Source organism: Pseudorca crassidens, chromosome 2, assembly GCF_039906515.1.
Source record: "Pseudorca crassidens isolate mPseCra1 chromosome 2, mPseCra1.hap1, whole genome shotgun sequence".
In the NCBI taxonomy this organism is placed as follows: Eukaryota; Metazoa; Chordata; class Mammalia; order Artiodactyla; family Delphinidae; genus Pseudorca; species Pseudorca crassidens.
The window spans coordinates 7,064,489-7,084,803 of NC_090297.1; the positions used below are offsets into that span (position 1 = coordinate 7,064,489).

A 20,315-nucleotide genomic window follows, 5' to 3' on the forward strand; every position below is an offset into this window, starting at 1 on the left:
TCCAATACTTTTGGTGGATTCTAGGGCCAGACACTGACTTTTACATCCCTGCTGGAGCAAGAAGACAGCTTTCCTGGGTCTTCCCGGGCATCCGGGAAGGGTGCAGGTGAGATGGGGTAGCGTTAGGGTTAAGGTAACCACACAGCTCTTGTCCTCTGGCTGGTGGCACCTTGGCCGGGGCTGTGTGGCCAGGCTGCACGGAGTACGCCCACCCTGGGCGCTCCCACCACCGAAATGTGTTCCGGAGCCCCGGCTGATGAAGCACAAAACCCTAATATGCAGGCTGCAGACGTTGCATCCTGATCTAATAACTGATCGCTCAGGCCTGCTTCTCTTGCGAAATCCTGGGCTGCAACCAGCGATGTGTGAGGTGGGGAGGCGGAGGGAGGGAGCTTATTTGATCTGCAGGTGAAAGGAGGCTTTATAAATAGGTCACCTTGTTCCACATCCTGAATTTTATTCTTTCCCCATCTTGGGTCGAAACAATGGTTTGACTGTTCTGGGGTCAGTCAGATGCACTGAGGGGGAACTGAGCTGAAAGGGGGGTGAGTGTACGTCTGCCGCTCTCAGTGGCTGCCTCTGTGTGTCCCCTGCCCCCCACCCCTGTTCCATCCATTTGTCACCGGTCGCCCTGGCCATGTTTCCAACAGAGGGTATTGCTCGTTCAACAAACTTTTTTTTTTTTTTTTGAAAAACAACAAAACAAAAGGATAATTTTTAGTAGTTCCAGGGCCAATTGATCCGAACGTGCTTTTTTGGAAGGCGGAACTGCGGAGCTGTGGCTTTAACTGAAGGGACAGCGTCAAGTTACGAGCAGGTGCTGAGTGAGCTGTCCCAGCTGAGCCAAGGTTGGCATTCTTGCCCCCTCCAGCCTCTGCTCCCCCTGCCCCACCCCTGCCGAGGTCCTCCTTCCTCACCTCCCCACCTGGCCTTGGCAGGGCACAGAACCACATACAGCTGCCGGGGCTGGGTTTCCAGTCTGAGCACGGAGCAGTTCTTTTCTTGCTTGGGGCCCACGGAGACAGATAGCTACCCCATCTTTGCTGGGAAAATTAAAATTTGTTATGTGGAAACAGTATAATTGGAAGTCTTAGGAGAACTCATTATAGAAATACTGTCCCCTTTGGGGATGTCCCCAGAGCTGTAGCTGGGAATTCTTGTCCTTTTATTTTAAATGCCCTAGTGTCTCCATGTGTATCTTCCTGGGTAAATTAAACATTTATCCTGTGCTTGGTTTATAAGAAGTGACACACGTGGAGAGCCTGTAGGAACAATTGCTCTGGGGACAACTTGTGCTTGTGACTGTAGTGCGTTCAGTCAGTATTTTGCAGCCGTTTATTCTTTTTTCTTTGCTTAACCATTATTTTCATTGCAAAAGGGAATACATGCATTAAAATTTTTTTTTTCATTTCAAAAAGTCCTTAAAGTGAACGCATCTTTCCTCCCGCCGCCCCCCTCCAGGACTAACTGTTGTGGAAGGTTTGGTGTTTATCCTTCCAAACCTTTCTCTTTGCCTACGGACAAACGCGCACAGATAGCATCTTTTAAAAACTCTGTTCTTACAGACATGGGATCATGCTCTGCATGGTGTTCTCCGATTTGCTTTTTAAAATCTAACAGCGTCATGTTACGTTTTGTGTTAAATCAGCACATCTGAGGGGCTACCTCCCTCTCTCCAAGGCTGCTGGAGTTCATGGTGAAGTGAGCATCTTTGCCCACATGTCCCTGGGCAGGGCTGTAAGGTTTTGTAGACCAGACCCCTGGAAAGCTGGTCGGTGGGTGATTGCGGCATATTTTACACCTGGATGGGGACTGCCACGTGGCACCCACACGCCGAGAAGCATGTCCCAGTTGGGGTCTGTCTGGGATACATGCCCACACCTGTACACAAATGGCCTTTTCCCAACATCCTTTCCAGTTCCCCTTAACCTTTGTTAACCCTGTGCATCCCACAAGGCTTGCTGGTCCCCCGTCACCCATAGAACTCTGCCAGCATCACTTTTCTCTGTGACTTGCATAGTGAAAGCCATGGGTGTATGCAACAGGCGTTCTCCACCACGTGTGCCCAGGAGACATGGATAGGAGCATGCCCTTCCCTCCCCCTTCAGAGAGAATCACTGCCTTAGGTCACTAAAGGCTGGGTGCCCTTCACCCAGCCCACCGTTCAGACCCGCAAACAGTACGCTTTGGGGGTGTTCCTTAGTCGTCCCCACCCTCTGGGGACCACTGTCCAGTCCTGGGCTTCCTTCCCTGCACGTCTGCTAATTCTGGATCTGGTTGTCCCTCCCTCCGAGGGCACAGAGAGGCCACCTGGAGGAGCCCAAGAAACTAGAGGGCAGGTGGTTTGTGAGGCTTTGGTCCTCCTTTCTGTGGAGAGCTGTGGTCCCCAGCAGACCCTCTCCGAAGCAGGGCTTTGGGGTAGGAGTACTGGTCCCCGGACCCTGAGCAGAGAGCGCTTAACTGGCTGCCGGCGGCAGCAGCGGGAGGAGGTGCGTCCACTTAGAATTCCTCTATGGACGGGTGGCTCTGGTGGATTCTTGGGAACACTGCATGGAAGGCTTCTGCCCGTTAGAGGGTCCAAGTGGCATCCTTTTTCACAGTGAACCATGAACTGACCTTTGACCCAGTGAGGATGATGTGTGTGGCATTGGGGGAGAAGGGGGTTCTCAGTAGGTGGAAAGTGTCCAACCAAGTCAAGCCATAGGGCTTCGCAGACCTCCCTCCCCCTGTGTCCCAGAGCTTTTTTTTTTTTCTTTGTGGTACGCGGGCCTCTCCCATTGCGGAGCACAGGCTCCGGACGCGCAGGCTCAGCGGCCATGGCTCACAGGCCCAGCCGCTCCGTGGCATGTGGGATCTTCCCGGACCGGGGCACGAACCCGTGTCCCCTGCATCGGCAGGCGGACTCTCAACGACTGCGCCACCAGGGAAGCCCTACACACGTATTCTTAGTCCTGGTTGAGATACTCATCCTGCTGTATATGACGAGGGTAATGACCCACCCACCAAGCACGAGAGTCCCCTGTCCCGCCGGAGCCCGGGGCATGCAGGTGTCTCTTCTCACCCCTTTCTGGCTACGTCATTGGTCTTTGGGAAGCACCAGGCGCTGGAACCTTGTTTGCGGCAACCTGTCCCTGCAGCCTCAGGGACTGAGGACAGTGAGAACAGTGTCTTATTGGGGCGATCAGAGGTTGGGGGGCAGGACTTTGTTGTCTGAGGGTTGGCTTGAGGCAGCTGTGAGGAGGAACGGGTGGATGTGATCTTAGGAACACGTAGCTAATGTGCAGTGCTTTCTGGGAAAGAGCACTGCTGTCACGGCACCGAAAGGGAGTGGGGACCGCTGGCCACGGCACTGCCTTGACCTCCTCGCCTCCCTCCTGCTCTTTGGCCCTGATGCCACCTCAGCTGCTGGAGCTCTGAGTGTGCACACACGCGTGTGTGTATGTGTGTCTGCGTGTGACTGGTGGGGAGTGGCGGCGGCAACAAGGCCACCTCTGTCCCCCACTTCTCTCTTCCAGCCCCGCAGGGCAATACACGGCCACGCCCTCCGCCCCCTCTGTGGCTTTGCTTCTCCTGGGTGGGGATGAGGGCTGGGTCCTCCCACCTCCTGGGGACTCACCAAGGACCTGCTGAGCCAGCCCAGGCCCTGACACTCCTGTAGCGACTCTAGGCCCTGCAAAGCCTGGACATCCGCACTTGTGTCTCAGACGCAGGAAAGGGGGCTGGTCCCGGAGCCGGGGCCTGTACTGCTTCTCCCACTTCCTACCTGAAGTTTGGTGCCCACCGGGGACTCCCGCCTTGGCCTGGCATTAACAGGATCTGCATAGGCCAAAACAGCATCTCCATCACTCGGCACTTTTGGATGGTGTAACCCACTTCCCCTCCCCCCTGCCCCCCCCCCCGACTTTCATGTCCAGGTATTTTAACGAGAGTGTCAGCAGTTTTGCTTGGGTTTAGAACACGGATCAGTAAGCTATGGCCCCTGGGCCAAATCCAGTCCCACTGTTTTTATAAATAAAGTTTTATTGGAACATAGCCATGCCCATTCACTTACATATTGTCTAGAAAGCCTAGAATATTTACCATCTGGCTCCTTATTTGCTGGCCCCGGCTTAGAAGGCACCTTAAACTTGATCTGCTCTAGCTCAGCATTCCAAGCGCTTGGGTCTGGCCCAAAGACAGCGTCCATCTGTAGGACCAGGTATGGTGACCAAGAAGATGGCTAACAGTGATCTTCGTTCAGTGTACGGAGCACGGTCTAAAAATAAAAACAAAGAAGTGAAAATGCCAGTTTTCCAGGTCCTCTCTGGAACATCGTCTCAGCTGAGTCTTAGGTAAGCGTGGGACACCCATCTTACAGAGGAGCAAACTGAGGCTCAGAAAAGCTAAGGACGAATCCTAGGCAGAGAAGGCCGAGGATTGGAAGCTGGGGGAGCAGGGCTGTTGGAGGAATGATGCAGAGTCAGGTGGTGAGGTTGGGGCGGAGCCTGGAAGGGAACGCCCTGCCAGGCTACAGTCCCCAAAAAGAGGGCTAGTGGATCTCTGCGGCCACATTTGGAAGTAGACGGAAAGCGGAGGGCAGCTGGATGGCTTTAGTGGCCTTGCGTGGCAAGGAGGTGGCTGTGTGTGGACAGCAGGAGGTGTTGGCCTGGACACAGGGTGGGGTTGGGCAGGTGACAGGTGAGTCAAGAGTGGCCCTAGGGTTGCCACAGTGATTGACCACCTAGGAGGTGACTCAGATGGCAGGACAGCCCAGGAACAGCAGAAGGGGTGGCTCACGTCCCTGGCTAGGCCCCAGGGTGCCCTTGTGTGGGAGTGGTCCCGAGATGCTGCAGGCATCTTTGCCTGCCCTCTCTGCCCCCTCTCCCCAGCCTCTTCCTCCCAGGGAGCCCCCCCCGTGCTCAAGGTCACATGGTCCAGCGGCCAGAAGGGCTCCCCCGCTTGGATGGCTCCCAACATGGGGGGCCAGGAGGGTAGGAGCTTAACACAAGGGCCATGTAAGCAAACGTGCTTGGCAGCCAGGAAGTAGAAGCTCAGAAAGGGAAGAGCCGGTGGAGCTGACCTGGACAGACAGCCGACCAGCCACTGTGAGGCTACGTTGTCTTTTCTGACCCCTCGTTCTGAGGCTGGACTGACCTTGCTGCCACGAGATTCCTTTTCGCCTCCGTCTTGTGCTTTCCTACTGCAGTGATCCCTGTGCAGGGCCCTTAGTCTGGCTCGGGGGTTGGCCGACTACCTGCTGGTCTGTTCTTGTAAATAAAGTTTTATTGGAACTCAGCCAGGCTCACTTACTTATGCATTGTCTGTGGCTGCTCTCGTGCTACAGGCAGAGTTGAGTAGTTGCACAGAGACTGTTGGGCCCACAAAGCCTAAAACATTACTAGCTAGCCCTTGACAGAGAGAGTTTACTGGTCGTGGTCCAGCTGAAGTAGGAGTTACATGTGTGCACAGACCCAGGTTTACTGGCCCATGAGCCCCTCTCTCGCTCTCTTCCCTTCTCGTCCCCCCCACCCCTTCAACCCTCCCCCCACAACCTCTGACTTGTCCCCAACCTACTTGTTGTGGTCCTTCTCTGTTCCCACCCATTTCTCTCCAAGTATTTTAAATTAATGTGTTATCAGGACTTCTCCCCACCACCTTCCCTTCACACACAGCCCACCTGCCCCGGGTCTCCTCTCCCCCGACCCCCAGCCTCCCCATGACTCTTCCCACCTGTTCCCATGGGTCGTGGGTAGAGTGGGATCTTCAGTACCGTGAGATTCTGGGAGAGAGGTCCTTCCTGCTGTGAGGCCAGAGGCAGCCGACAGGACGGCGACAGACTGCATCACTCCAGGAAGCGGTGAAATGAACTCTCTTCAGATATTAATCCCCTCCTTGTCCTCCGAGAGAGCTGAGCTGTGTCCCCACGGGGTCCTGCACAGAGAGGTTGCTGGGCACCAGCCAGAGCGGGTATCCAGACAGAGATGGGTGTGGGTGCTTCTGACTTTGAGATCTGCCTTGGACCAGCTGTCCCCCGGCTCAGAAAGACGCTGTTGGGGAGGCGTGGAAGAGGGGGGTCAGGGAAGGCCAAGCAGCCAGTCTCTTCAGTTACCAGGACCGCGTTTCCACACCAAAACCCAGGCTCCCCGCATCCTGGTAATCAGGCCCCAGAGCCATGGGTGCTCGCTCAGCAGGGCCCTGGGGGGAGTCCTGGAGGTTTCGATGGCTCTTGAGGGTTGATGGGACTGAAAGCTTGAAACTGGGATTGTCCTGGGAGTTCTAGATCGTGAGGTCACCATATCCACAGAACTTTCCAGAACCAGGGTGGTCTCCCGGCCACCGAGGGACCCCTCAGCTCTGTACAGCTTTGCAAACATTTGACACGAGGGGTCCCAGCCCCTCTCTGAAGCAGTGCCCATGAGGGAGCCTCTTGTTCCACACCACAAAGGGGAGGGTGAGAAGGGGGACCTGCCCACGGAGTTACGGAGGTCCGGGCCAAGGGCTCCCACTCCGGTCTCCAGTCTCCAGGGGCCCTGGCCACCCTGAGGACGGCGTCTCACGGGGTCTCTTCCCAGCTGAGAGGAAGGCGTCTCCAGGGCAGCCAGAGACCAGACCGGCGTCCGGCCCCGCGCAGGTCCCGCCCCTCCTCCCGGCCCTGCTGGTGCCTGGGCGCCCGACAGGGAGGCCAGCGGTCCCAGGTTCCCAGAGTTCCCGCAGCCGGTCCCTGCCCTCGCCCCCCGGCAGGCGCTCTGTCTTCTGCCACAGTGGGACAGCAACACGCCCGCTGCAGCCCCTACACTGGGCTCCTTTGTGTTCTCCTTGACCCAGGCACCATCGTGCTCCTCGGAACAAGTGGCCCTGGGATGCTTCTCCAGCAGGCGCCGATGGCCTCTCGCCCAGCTCCTCTGTATCCTCGTTTGGTCGTGTTTATGTAGCTAGGAGCCTGCCTGCTCCCTTGTCTGGTCAGTCCTGGGAGCCCATCCCCCCCAAACCAGGCAGCCAAGAGCCCCTTCTGCGGGCCGGGGGCGGGGGTGGGGTTCTGATGGCGGGAACTACCTTCTCTCTTGAGTGAGTCTCGGGAAACCCAGGTAGCTCGCGATTGTCCCTTCTCCAAGGCAGACACCGGGAACAGGCGTGGCAGGGATGGCCGGAGTCCTGCCCATCGCACGTTTCAGCCCCTCCCCATGGTGCTGCCGAGACAGAGGACGACGGACGGATGCACTGAGATCTCTCCTCCAGCCCAAGGCTCCGATTTCCCTTAAAGGAGCCAAGGGATGGTGGAGCCAGGGCGCGAGTGAGGCATCTTGGAGTCGGACTTCCTCCCCAGATGGGCTGTGGGGACCCGAGGAGAAGTTGAAGAGTGTGGGCGGGAAGGGGTGGCCGTCTATGAGTTAGTCCAGAGCTACCGGGGCTGAGAGCCTTTGCGCCCACCCGACTCGGGGCCCGCTGGGGGGTTGCTGCGGCCTCAGACACCGCCGACCAGGAGCTTTATGTGCGCTGGGGTTCCCTTCCCTGGTGTGAACCGGCGGTACGTCTTCGGAGGCGGCTGTGCCGGAAGAGAGAGGGACCGGGAGGTGGCATCTCAAACAGCTTCTGCTGACACTCGGGGGTTCACCTTCCTTCCAAACAGCCGGCGCAGGGAGTAGGTGTCCCCTTGCTTCGACCAGGAGAGATGCCCAGTGCACTGGGCTGATTTCGGCATCGGGCCACCTTGGCCTTCTGCCCTGAGAAACCGTGATGAGGTATTTGGTGAGCCTCGGGCTGGGCACCCGACACAGTTACGAGTGGTGCCCACCCGAAGTCCACTTGTCCACGTAGACCGTCAGGTGGACGGCCTCCCTCCTTTATGCCAACCTAGCTGCGGGGACAGAAGGGAATTTCACTGTGTGCCGAGGCTCTGGCCTGCCCGGAATCTGGTGTGATAGGAGCCCGGAAGGCAGACTGCTGGGACGTGCCGGCGTGACACGAACCGAGTTAGTTTCTCCCCTTCTCTCCGCATCTCCTGCTCACTTGGCCTCCTGTTTCTCCTTCCATCCACTAGGCAGTACCAGATGCTCCACACCGGGCAGAGGCCGCCTAGCAAACTCCCTTAGGAGTGCCGTCCAGGCCTGATTGGGAAACTGGAGAAGAGGCCCCGTGATTGATGAGTTTGCCTTGGGCGTTGGTGACCAGGTGAAACGGGAGGCCGACATGGGTCAGAAGGTCACTGGAGGTATCAAGACGGTGGACATGAGGGACCCCACGTACCGGCCCTTGAAGCAGGAGCTCCAGGGTCTGGACTACTGCAAGCCCACCCGCCTGGACCTGCTGCTGGACATGCCCCCCGTGTCCTACGACGTCCAGCTGCTCCACTCCTGGAACAACAATGACCGCTCGCTCAACGTCTTTGTGAAGGAGGACGACAAGCTGATCTTTCACCGGCATCCGGTGGCCCAGAGCACGGACGCCATCAGGGGCAAAGTCGGGTACACGCGCGGGCTGCACGTGTGGCAGATCACGTGGGCCATGAGGCAGCGCGGCACCCACGCCGTGGTGGGGGTGGCGACGGCAGACGCCCCCCTGCACTCCGTGGGGTACACGACACTCGTGGGGAATAACCACGAGTCCTGGGGCTGGGACTTGGGGCGCAACCGGCTCTACCATGACGGCAAAAACCAGCCGAGCAAAACGTACCCAGCTTTTCTGGAGCCGGACGAGACTTTCATTGTCCCTGACTCCTTCCTGGTGGCCCTGGATATGGACGACGGGACCCTGAGCTTCATTGTGGATGGACAGTACATGGGAGTAGCTTTTCGGGGACTCAAGGGCAAAAAACTTTATCCCGTAGTGAGTGCCGTCTGGGGCCACTGTGAGATCCGCATGCGCTACTTGAATGGACTTGACCGTAAGTGTCCTCTGCTCTGTCTGAGGTGGCAGTGTCCCTGGACTCCCTGTGTCCCCTTTGGTCCTCGCTGGGCCCAGCTAGAAGTTTACAGTTGTTGAAATTTAAATGTCTGTAAGTAGACATCCCAGCATTCAGATCCTCAGAGGCGACTCTTGCCTACCTCTGGTTAAGTGAGGATTTCTAGCCAGAGTCTGCAGATTACATGGCAGCACCTTGTGGATGGGTGGATGGATGGGGGGATACGTGGGTGGGTGGGTGGGTGGGTGGATGGATGGATGGATGGATGGGTGGATGGGTGGATACGTGGGTGGGTGGGTGGATGGATGGATGGATGGATGGATGGATGGATGGATGGATGGGTGGGTGGATGGATGAGTGGATGAGTGATTAAAGGAGTGAATGGATGGGTGGGTGGATGGATAGAAGGATGGATGGATGGATGGATGGATGGATGGATGGATGGATGGATGGGTGGATGGATGGGTGGATGGATAGCTGGGTGGATGGGTGGATAGATGGATGGATGAGTGGATGGATGGGTGGATGGATGGGTGGATGGATGGGTGGATGGATGGATGGATGGATGGATGGATGGATGGGTGGATGGATGGATGGATGGATGGGTGGATGGATGGATGGATGGATGGATGGGTGGGTGGATGGATGGGTGGATGGATGACTAAAGGAGTGAATGGATGGATGGGTGGATGGATAGAAGGGTGGATGGATGGGTGGATGGGTGGATGGGTGGATGGATGGTCTTTGATAAACATGGTTTGTTTCTGGTTGACCTGCCTCCAGGTTTGATCTGCAGCTGACCACATTCTAGCACAGTAACCAGCATATTATTGAGCTGGGTTTTGCAGCTTTGGGGCTACTAGGGCCTCTCACATAAATGAAAGCCAGTGGCCTCTCATTCATTAGACAGGTTTAGGGTCTTTCCTGGTGCTGGAGCCTTCTGAGTGGGCTTCTTTGAGACACAGTCCCCCGCAGGGGGTTTGTTCAGTTATGATGTCAGGAGGCCTTTGGAGAGGAGAACATGGATTAGAAACAGGCTGAATCAGCGGCAATTTCCACCTGTCCCTTTGGAAAAGGGAGTGGCCTTTCTCAGACCACGTGTGAAAATAGCCTACCTGTGGCAGCACTGCCCTGGTTTGGGAAGCGGAGGGCTCTGTGGCTTTGTGGCTGGGAGCCCATGGTGGCAGGAGGCCCCAGCGTTCCAGAACTGTCCATACCCATGCTCAACCCTCACTCCTTCATGAGTCCCTTCTACCGTCTGCAGATCTCACCTTGGAAAGGGGGTGGGCTGGAAAGCTTCGTCCATCCATGCACTGACCTCTTTAAGGGGCGGCTATGGCCTGGCACCTGAGATCTAACCCCACCTGCAGGCCAGGTGAGCCATGGGGGAGGCCGAGGGTCAGGAGCACAGATGCTTCCTCTGGTCTTGCAGCCTCCAAACCTTCAGGTTCCCCCACTCTTCCTCTTCCCCACTTTAGTCTTTGGAAGATACCAGAAAACATCCAGGGCCATCAGTCAGAGCGAACTCTTAAAATGTTTCTCTTTGGAGGCCTGTGCCGTCCCTCTTTCCCTCGCTGCCACTCTCAGGCTTTGGCTGGGCGGTGACAGTGAGCCCACAGCCAGGTGGGGCATCGCCTCACCTGTGCAGCCTGCACCCTAGGTCCTGGCACTCCTGGCAGGGGTGGCTAGGTGGGCATCCAGCAGGTAACCTCTCTGAGGAAGGAACCTCAGACCTGGTCTAGGGAACCAGCAGGGCGAGTGCTGTGCGTCTTGTCTCTCCAGGTAACAGGGTAGAAGGTCCACAGCCACATCTGCCCCGTGTGGGGATGGGCAGGGATTGGAAGCCCCAGGACCTAGGGTCTCAGAGGACCCTGCCTGCAGCTCTGTCTGCCTTTTCCCAACAGAGAGTGACCACGGCCCCAGGGAGTTTAATGCCCACTGTGCCGACAGATGGGTGAATTGTTGGGTCCGCTGCCTGGCTGCCAGGCCTCTGAGACTGTTGGCCTCTACAAGAACAGGGCAACCCTGTCCCCTCTGGAAACAAGACCATCAGTGCTGGGGGTTCACACGGCTTCACTGTTTACATGCCCAGCTCCAAGGCAGAACACAGAGCCCGGAGCGGCTGGGAGGGGGCTGGGGCCTGTTCCCCCTGTGGCAAGTCAGGGCACGAGCAAGCAGAACTGCTCCCCTGCGGAGCCAGGGCGAGGCTCTGGAGGCCCAGTCCTGGAGGCCCAGACGGGCGTCATCAGTAGATGCCCTGTCAGCTCTGCATAAGATGGGAAGTCAGATGCTTTCGCAATTTTTCTTGTTTGGGAAACTTAAAAGGGGGTTGAGGGGGAGAGGAGTAGCATGGGCATGCACTACGAGAGGCTACCCCTGCGCTGGACCCGGGGGCAGGGGGGAACCGGAAGTGCCCAGAGGCTTGGGCCCCCTCGACAGTCTTGGTTACGGATGAGGACGCCCCTCTCTCCCCACCATAATGCCAGGCAGTGCTGGGGCCCCTTGGCTTCTCGCCTCCCCGCTCCTGGTCAGACATGAAAGAGCCCCAGTCTGCGCTGCTGGCTGACTTTGGAGGATCCGGATGGGAAACCCCGTGAGGGTGGGGCCACTCAGGATGTTAGATCTCATGTCCTAGAAGGGTCACTCTGGCTCCTGTGTAGAAATGGACAGTAGGGGAAAGAGTGGCCGCCGGGAGGTCAGGGAGGAGCCGTGACGGTTGTCCAGGGGAGAGGCGTTGGGGGTGAGGGCCAGGGTGGTGCCGTGGATGCGGGGAAGTGACACATCCTGGTGGCTCTGCGGGTCTGGAGACAGGGTCCAGGACATTGGTCAGTGGGGATGGAGCTGAAACCTGCAACCCCTGGATGAGGTCACCAAGGAGAGGAAGGAGGAGAGGGCCGTGGCCGAGCCCTGGGGCGCGTCACCGGGTGGACGATGGGGAAGGGGAGGTGGAGTAGCCGTGGGGCTGGAGGGGAGAGTAGTGTCCTGAGTACCCAGTGAGGAAAGGATACTTCAAGAAGGCCACAGTGATGCCAGATCAAGTACACTCACGGCCAAGACTTGTCCATCAGCTTTGGCAATGAGGTCATCACTGGTGACCTTGACGAGGGGCGTCAGGATGGGGTGGGTCCAAAAGCCTGAGGGAGGGGCTGGTGTAGACAGGAGAGGAGGGTGGTGTGGTCATTTCCTGGGGCCCCAGGAACAGATGGCCGCCAGCTGGGGAGCTTAAAGCAACAGAAATGTGTTCTGTGCCGGTTCAGGTGTCCGAAACCAAGGCGTGGGCAGGGTCGGTTCCTTCTGAGGGCTCGGAGGGGAGTCCGTCCCACGCCAGCACGCCTCAGCTTGTGGACGCATCGCTCAGTCTCTGCCTCTGTCATCCCGTGACCTCCTCTGTATCTGTCCTCTTCTTATAAGGACAGGGCCCGTCCTGCTCCAGTATGACCTCTGCTTAACCAATTACATCTGCAAGGACCCTGTTTCAAATAAGATCACATTCTGAGGTTCCAGATGGTCCTGAATTGGGGGGGGAGGGGCAGTGCTACTTCACCCACAGCACAGGTCCCCCTCCCTGTGCTACCACCTGCAGGGGAGACGAGACAGTGACAGACAGAGCCCAGCGCTCAGATCGTGGAGTGTCTGTGGAGTGAAGGCAGGGACACCCAAGTCCTCTGCCCAGGAGGGTTTGCTTGGCTTTCCACTGCAGCTGAGGAAGGAGGAATGTCAGGGTCCACCCAGGGGGAGCAGGCAGTGACAGACAGAAGGTCTGGCCAGATACATCTTCTTGGTATCAGGCCTGGGCCGGGCTCTGCTCTCACAGTCTTGGGGGTGATTCTGACCTGTTAGTGCTCCCTGGGTTGTCTGGAAAGTCTGCTCTCTCCTTCCCCGCCCAGCCCCACCCCACCCCGGCCGCCAGGTCCTGACCTCAGCAGGAAGCAGCTGTTTGCAGAGTGGGGCAGCCGGAGCCGCCAGAGGCCTGTGCCCGGCCCCCTCCCCTCCACCCCGGCTGCTGCGCTGGGCATGTTGTCCTCCCAGCCCGCCTTCCCCGGGACGCCAGGTGTACCCTCCCCCGCAGAGTCTCTGCCCCAGTGCTGGGGCCATGGGCTGAGCTGGCCGAGGCCAGAGCAAAGGCAGCGTGTCCCTATGTGACCTCCACCACTGTCCAACCGCCTCTGATCACAGGCTACTGGTTCTGACTCTTTCTAGGGGCTCAAGACTTCCAGGGCTAAGGCTGCAACCAGAGGGGCTGCTGTGTCACCTTGCTCTTTTCTGGGGTGAAGGGGCAGTGATGGTCATTGTAGGCGGGGGGACAGGGCCCAGCTTGGCCCCTAGGTCTGCCCACCACGCTCCCTGGAGATGCAAGAGGGAAAAGGCCTATTGCAAGCGACAGACTGGCCGTCACACAAGGGAGAGTCCCTGCCCCGTGGGTCCTCCCTCCTGCTGTTAATGGTGCCTCCCACTAAGGAAGCGTTGCCCTGCAGTTCAGCATTTTCAAATTCTCCCTTTCTTTGGCTCCCAGATACATCTGGTGTGGTTTGTCATGACTGTGGGTTCAGGGAAGGCCCACCTCTGTTCCTGCTTTTTGCCTTGGTGACCTCCTCCTGTGGCCTCCCAGCCTCCTGGGATGCCCACACCTGACGCTGGCTCCTTCCTTCCCCCATTCCAGCTGGGCTCTGGGCGAGCTCCTCATCGGGGGGACTGATCACCCTGCCCTGCAGGGGCTTCCTTCTGGGGTGGGGGGGAGGTCACATGAGGACAGCATGTTCTCAGAACTGGGCGGCAGAGAACCAAGTGTGCCCACGTTACCTGACCGGGTGTCAGGCATCCTTCCCCAGTTGGCAAAGACAAGGGGTTGGGGTTTTCTTTTGCTTCTTTTTTGTAAAAATGCCTTGAGGTAAAGGGAAAATACACACAGGTCCCGGGATGGTCATCCTCCACCCACGACTTTCTAGAACACATTTCTGGAGCGTTTTCACGGCAAGCTGCTTGCAGGAGGGAGCATAGGGCCAGTCCCGGCAGCTGTGAAGGCGGCGGGCGGGAACGTTGCTGAACCGGGCACTTCCTGACTTGAGATGTTCATCCTTGACCTCACAGACCCGAAGTTCATTCACAGCCTGTGAACTGGACCCGGCGCCGGGCTCTGGGGCTCCGGCTGGGTTGCAGTCTCTCGGAGAACCGAGAGGTGGCCCCGGCCGTGCGTGTTCAAACAGGCCACCACGTGGCCGCTTCTCCTGGAGATATAGACGTGGGCGCGTGGCCTCGTGCAGTTGCTCAACCTTCTGCTCCCAGGAACAACGCCGGCCTCGCTTCCTGGTCCCTGAGCACCACGCCTTCTCATTCATATAAACCATGCACAGGAGCGGGCACCTGGGCTTCCCAGAGGTGGGCGTGGCGGCCAGAGACCCCTCGCGCCTCCGCGGAAGAGCGGTGGGCACCGACCACGCGGATGGAGCCGGATGCAGAACCTGCAGCCCCCCAGGCGAAAGGACTGAGGTCGTCGGGGAGGCCTTCTGGGTCCTGTGAGCGACCAACCAAAATCTGTGGGACAGACGTTTTCCCTGGCACCGTGCCCATGTCCGTTTCTGTAGCCTCACGCACGGTCTCTGCAATCAGACCGTGACCCTGGCCATCGCTGTTTTGCCCTCCCGCAGGATCAGTGGCGGTGGGGTGGGAATGACCTGCTGTTTAGAAACGTTTCTTCCTGAGGGTGTTGGTAAGTTGACCCGAAACCCATTTAGCCAAGAGGTGGTGACGGGACCTCCCTCTCGGCCCTCCCTCCCCCAGCCCGGCCCCTCTGCCTCCCAGTGGGAGCTAAGCCACATCCTTGGGGGAGGGGGTGCCGGAGGAGGATGGAGGAGAGGAGCTGAACTTCCCCCCTCGATTGCTCAGAGGACCACTCACTCCTCAGCCGCAGGTCCGGCCGAGAGCTGCTGTGAGCCGTCGGTGGCCTTCAGGAGCTCAGCCCGTAGGACCCCGGGGAGGCTTTGGTCCACATCCTTCATCTCCAGCTGGGGAAACTGAGGCCTGGGTGGAGGGAGCCATCTGCTCGAGGTCAGGCTGCTGTGCAGGGTGAAAGTGAAGGGCCAGATCTGGGGCCACCGAGGCAGGTCGAGGTCCAGTGAAGGAGACCCAAGTCTCTGCGGGCTGGCAGGTGGAAGGATCCCAGCCCAACCCACCAGGTCTGTGGAATCCTTGACCCACAAAGATGGAAGGTCATTTAGTTCATCCTCCTGCCTCCAGGAAAGGCCCTGTTTCAAAGCTTTCCATGAAAAACATTTACTACTTCCATCCCGTCTCCTGTGACTGCCCATGGGAGATGAAGAGCCACCGTTTGTCTTCTTTTAAAGCGTGGAATTTAGTAAATGCACTATCAAGCCTAAGATGTATTCTTTTTTATTTTTCTTTTTTTTTGCGGTACGCAGGCCTCTCACTGTTGTGGCCTCTCCCGTTGCGGAGCGCAGGCTCAGCGGCCATGGCTCACGGGCCCAGCCGTTCCGCGGCATGTGGGATCCTCCCGGACCGGGGCACGAACCCGCGTCCCCTGCATTGGCAGGCGGACTCTCAACCACTGTGCTACCAGGGAAGCACTTTTTGTTTTTTTTTAATGGCAGCTTTATTGCGATAGAATTCACATGCCATACGTTTCACCCATTAAGGCGCATGATGCAGTGGTCTGCTGCATGCTCACGACTGCAGCCATTGCTGCAGGCCATCTTAGAATGCGTTCATCGCCCCAAACGGAGCCCCTACTCAGTTGCTCCCCGTTTCCCCCAACGCCCCCAGCCTTAGGATTTGGCCTTCAATCACCGAATTTTGATTATTTAATTTAATTTAATTTATTTATTTATGGCTGAGCCATGTGGCTTGCGGGATCTTAGTTCCCCGACCAGGGGTTGAACCCAAGCCCTCGGCGGTGAAAGCACCACGTCCTAACCACTGGACCGCCAGGGAATTCCCAATAACTGAATTTTTAAATGTTATTTTTAATATTCTGAGACACACTGGTGAATATTACAGAACCTGCGTCCACTTTTTATTGGTGGAATGGGATCTCAAGGGAAATGGTGGGGGGCTTCTCAGTTTTTCGGTCTGACCTTTATTTTGTTCACAAAGGAGTTGGGGGAGACCGTGGATGAGGCCACATATGCCCTCATTTCACCTCTTTGCCTGTCCAGGACACCGTGGGGGGACCCCAGGCTGTTTCGGTGTGCTCACCTGTACGAGAGCTAGGAGGAGTCAGCTCCAAGAGGTCCAGGGTGAGCAGGGCCCACCATGCTCCCAGCAGCCTCCAGGGCCTTGGAGGCCATGACTTTCCGGTTCCTTCCGGAGCTGAGAATTTACCTGAGACGCGGGCTGCACGGAGCCTCTCTTGCAGGAGGCTGGGCCCCAGGCCCTCCGGGACACGAGGCCAGAGGTGCCCTTGCAGGCTGCAGCTAGAAGCCTTCTCGAATCCAGATTCCTGAGGCAGCTCTGCCGTGCGCTGGGCCCAGACTGCTGGGATTTGGATCCCAGCCTGTAGCCCTGGCAATTCGGTCTCCTCTGTGCCTGAGCGCCCTCAGCTGTAAGAGGGACTGGAGAACAGTCCCCGTGAGCAGTTGGGTTAACACACATGATTCCCCTCCTAAAGGTCCGCGTGGGGTCTGGTGCTGGGGGTACGTGCAGGGGAGAGTCCATCCTGTGTGTCCCGGATGGACGTGCACTGAGGGGGCCTCTAGTTTGATGGGTTAGAGCAGGGACGGCCTGGCTTGGAATACTTGCTCCGTGTCCTACCAGCGGTGTGGCCCTGGGCAAGCTATTTGGATTCTGTCCCTCAGTTTCCTCATTGGCAAGATGGGGATGATGGTCATGGTATAACTCCCTGGGATTATCAAATCATTCATAATAAACCACTGTGAGGATTAGATGAGGGCTTACAAAGGGGCCTGGTCCAGTGAGTTCTCCGTGCTAGCAACTAATAATTCACTTAAAGTGTAAAATGAGTTAATCTGGAGTCATCTCATCTGGGCGTTAAAACTAGTATTAACGATGCTATTGCTGTTGTCAGTGTTGTTTGTTCTAGAACCACCTAGAGCTGTGCTAACCCAGCGTCCTCTGTCTCTCCTCCGTCTCCGCAGCGGAGCCCCTGCCGCTCATGGATCTGTGCCGCCGCTCGGTGCGCCTGGCCCTGGGGAAGGAGCGCCTGGGTGAGATCCACGCGCTGCCACTGCCCGCCTCCCTCAAGGCCTACCTCCACTACCAGTGATGCCCCACCCGGGACCGCCAGCACGGCTGCCCCCGTCCACCCCGGTGCCAACTCACTGAGCCACCGCCGTGCCCGCGCCCTGGACCAGCGTCTGCGGCATGGAAGTCCTGCCCTTCCTCTGCAGCCTCCCCGGCTGCCCCGCCGGACACGGACTGCTCTGGACACGGGCCCCTCTGTCCCACTTCCGGACACTGGCAGAAGTTCCCTGCATGCCGCCTCACAGCCCCTCCTGGGAAGAGGACACAGAGGATAAACTACACTGAGCTCCGATCTGCTCTCGGGGTGGCCTGGGTGCCCCCACACCTGCCGGGTCCCATGGCGCCGAGAGCAGATCCCGGAGGTGCTAAGAGGTGCTTAGATGAGGGCCGGTGCCCGCCCAGCGGGGCAGCCGCGCCGGACGAAGCTCAGGACGTCAGGAGCTCACCGTGGCCACCGAGGCAGAAACCAAACCGGGACCTTCCCCAGGCACGTGAGCACCCAGCATTAGTCCTGGCTGTCGGTGCCCCCGTACCCTGTATTTATTCTTTTAACAATAACAAAAGCCATTTATTTATTCCACTTAGAAAGGACACCTTGTTTGGGTCACCTCTCTCTGGAGTGTTCTGTTGCTTTTCTTCCACCTGCCCCTCCCTGGGATGTGTGTGCCTCACCTGGCCTTTTCGCTGGGTCGTGTCTGTCGTGTGTCCCCACGTGGGCACAGGGGTGTCTTTGTCTGGGTCCCTTGACCTACAGTTTCCAGGGGGCTCTGCTCCGAGTGCCCGAGTGGGCCCCTGAGGGGGCATCAGCCTCACGTGCAATATGAGTGCCTTGGGGGACCCGTCCGCACGGGCAGCGGCAGCTCCCCGTATCTCTCCAGGCAGCCACCCATCGCTGGGGCTCATCCGTCTTTGCGCGTGGTTTTCTTTCTTTAGTCTTCTGTGGGGTTTTTCGGTGTGGGTTGGGTTTTGTTTTTGCTTTCCTACCTGAGATTTGCCACGTGCATCCTCGGAAGCTCTAGCTTCCCTGAGGACCACCCGAACCGAGACGGGAGGATGAGTGACTCTCCATCCCCTGAGAGGCCGGGGGCAGGGCGGGGTGGGGGAGACCAGAGCGGAGTCGCGTGTCCTAGAAGCCAGTGCAGGTCTCCGCTTGGTGCCCCTGTCCGGGTTCATCATGGCGCCCCAGAGCCGTGAGGTGGGGCAGGGGGTCGGGGCGGACAGCCAGCAGGAGAGGGACGCACCCTCCCATGCACAACTCCCCCATGTAGCAGACCCCAGCACCTGCCGGCACAGTCACCGTTTCTTATGTCTTGAAGTCGACTCTCTTAGAATCTGCCTTCTCATTTCTGTACAGGTACAGTAGATGACTTTATTTGTTTAAAATGTTTAATATATATGCATATATATTTGTCTGTAAGAATTGTGTTTTAAACAGCTGCTGTAGGGTACCTTTTAAAAAAAAAGAAAAAAACGTCTTCCAGTGGAGTATATTTTTTAAAGCACAAAATTGGCGCCAAGACTGGGTGAGGAATGTAAATTACCCCCTTATTATTTGGAGGTTTTATGTCCCCCAGCGGGTGGGGGGAACCTAACCTGTTAGACTTTTAAAGATTTTCCTCACTCCTGTTTCGGGGTGGGTCATGTTCTGATGAATGTTACACACGAGAGGGTCTCACTTATACAGATCCCAGCCTTATCGCCTTGACCCAGCCGTCTCCCACGGACGCTGGGCAAATCACGGGGGTCCTTGCCATCTCTCTGCACCTCCCGCCCCCACAGCTCCCTGAACCTCGACCCCACCTTTCTTTCCTCTCAGCCTGGAGCCTTGTGGCCTGTACAGTTTTGAAACTCCCGTTCTATTTTATGATGGTTGATAATAGTCACCTAATAAAGGAAAGTTTATTAAAATACACAAACACTTCGGAATCCCTCTTTGTGCTTTGGGGGAAGGGAAAAGGGCGGGTCCATGGTTTTCAACAGATAATTGGGTGGTTGCCCCCGCCCGACCCCTTAGCAGAGGGTGGGATGCCAGCTGGAGCCCCAGATGGAGGAGAACGAGAATCCCAGAGGGGGGATCCTAGACCATCCCCATCCTTTTTCAGAAGTTTCTGAGCCTGCAGCTCAGAGTAAGGGAACTGCTGACCTAGTAGAAAGGATTCTGCACATGAGCGAGTGCCTCTGGCTTGCCGTTGAGTTGACTGGGCTTCTTGGAGCCCAGATGTGGGCTCGGAGCCCAAGCGCTGGGCACTCAGTGGGAGGAGCTGGTCCTTCATTCGTCTTTGTGTCCCCAGAGCCAAGCGCACAGGGATGCCGAGTGAACCCGTTCTGCCAGCTGCTGTGGGCAGAGTCCCCCCACTCCACACCCCAGCAGAGAAGACAGGAAATTCCGGCTCAGAGGATTGGCGAGTGATAAGTGAAGAGTCAAGAGGTTTACTAGATATGATCCATGACTGGTTTCCAGAGAATTAACGAGCGCATTCAGCTCCCTGTGGGCACTTTAAATTCTAAAGGCGTGTCAGGATCTGGTGGTGCTGGGAAAAGTACCCTGGTCTGAGGGCCCAAGACCCCTGGCGCCAAGGTCCCGTGTCCCTTTCTCTGAGAGCCTCCTGGCCAGCTTTCCTCAGGCCACCTGCGTCAGCCCCAGCTGGGAGGTGTTTTTTAAGATGCTCGTCTCAGTGCCCTGCCTGAGATGGACTGAATCAACATTTCTGGGGCCAGGCCCAGGAATGTGCAGTTTTCTCCAACTCCCCAAGTGACCTTGTCTAAGAGAGTTTGGAGACCACTTTTGGCCACCGTGTCAGCTCTGCCTCTGGAAAAGTTGCAGGGTGAAGGGAAATTCTTTCGGTGTGTGGCTGGGTTGGACCTGCGAGGAGCACGTGGCCTCCTGAGTCAGACCTGGGTCCCAGCGTTGCTGTGACCCCCACGAGCCGTGTGATCTGGGATGAGCCTCTGCAAAATGACGGTCACCGTAGTGCCCACCTTGGAGGAGGGGAGCAAGAGCGCAGTAAAGCTTTAGAATAGCCGGGCCTATTAACAAGCGTGCGAACAAATGCCTTCCTGGCTCCTGCACTTCTGGAAAATGGCAGCTCCCGGATTGGAATTGGTCTCCGAGAATGAACCGAACATTCCTCAAGCAACCTCCTGACAAATACTCTTTCTTCCCAGGTAAAGTCTCCAGAGATCAAGGTGCGTATGGAGAAAAGGGACCCCTAGATGCCTTCCC

At 57.5% G+C, this 20,315-nt stretch overlaps 1 protein-coding gene across 4 annotated transcripts in view; it reads left to right on the forward strand.

The window, feature by feature from the left end:
- The window catches only part of SPSB1 (splA/ryanodine receptor domain and SOCS box containing 1), a 69,419-nt gene extending 50,411 nt beyond the window's left edge, over positions 1–19,008 (forward strand). For 2 of the 4 annotated variants that reach the window (XM_067719374.1, XM_067719390.1), the window contains exons 2-3: positions 8,018–8,860; positions 16,987–19,008. In XM_067719374.1, coding sequence (XP_067575475.1) covers positions 8,167–8,860; positions 16,987–17,114 — 822 coding nt within the window. In that variant the 5' untranslated portion in view covers positions 8,018–8,166 and the 3' untranslated portion in view covers positions 17,115–19,008. Of the gene's footprint in view, positions 1–6,804; positions 6,939–8,017; positions 8,861–13,966; positions 14,586–16,986 lie in introns of all 4 variants that reach the window. The other 2 variants (XR_010939110.1, XM_067719382.1) reach the window with 2 other exon arrangements.
- Positions 19,009–20,315: the final 1,307 nt, after the last annotated feature.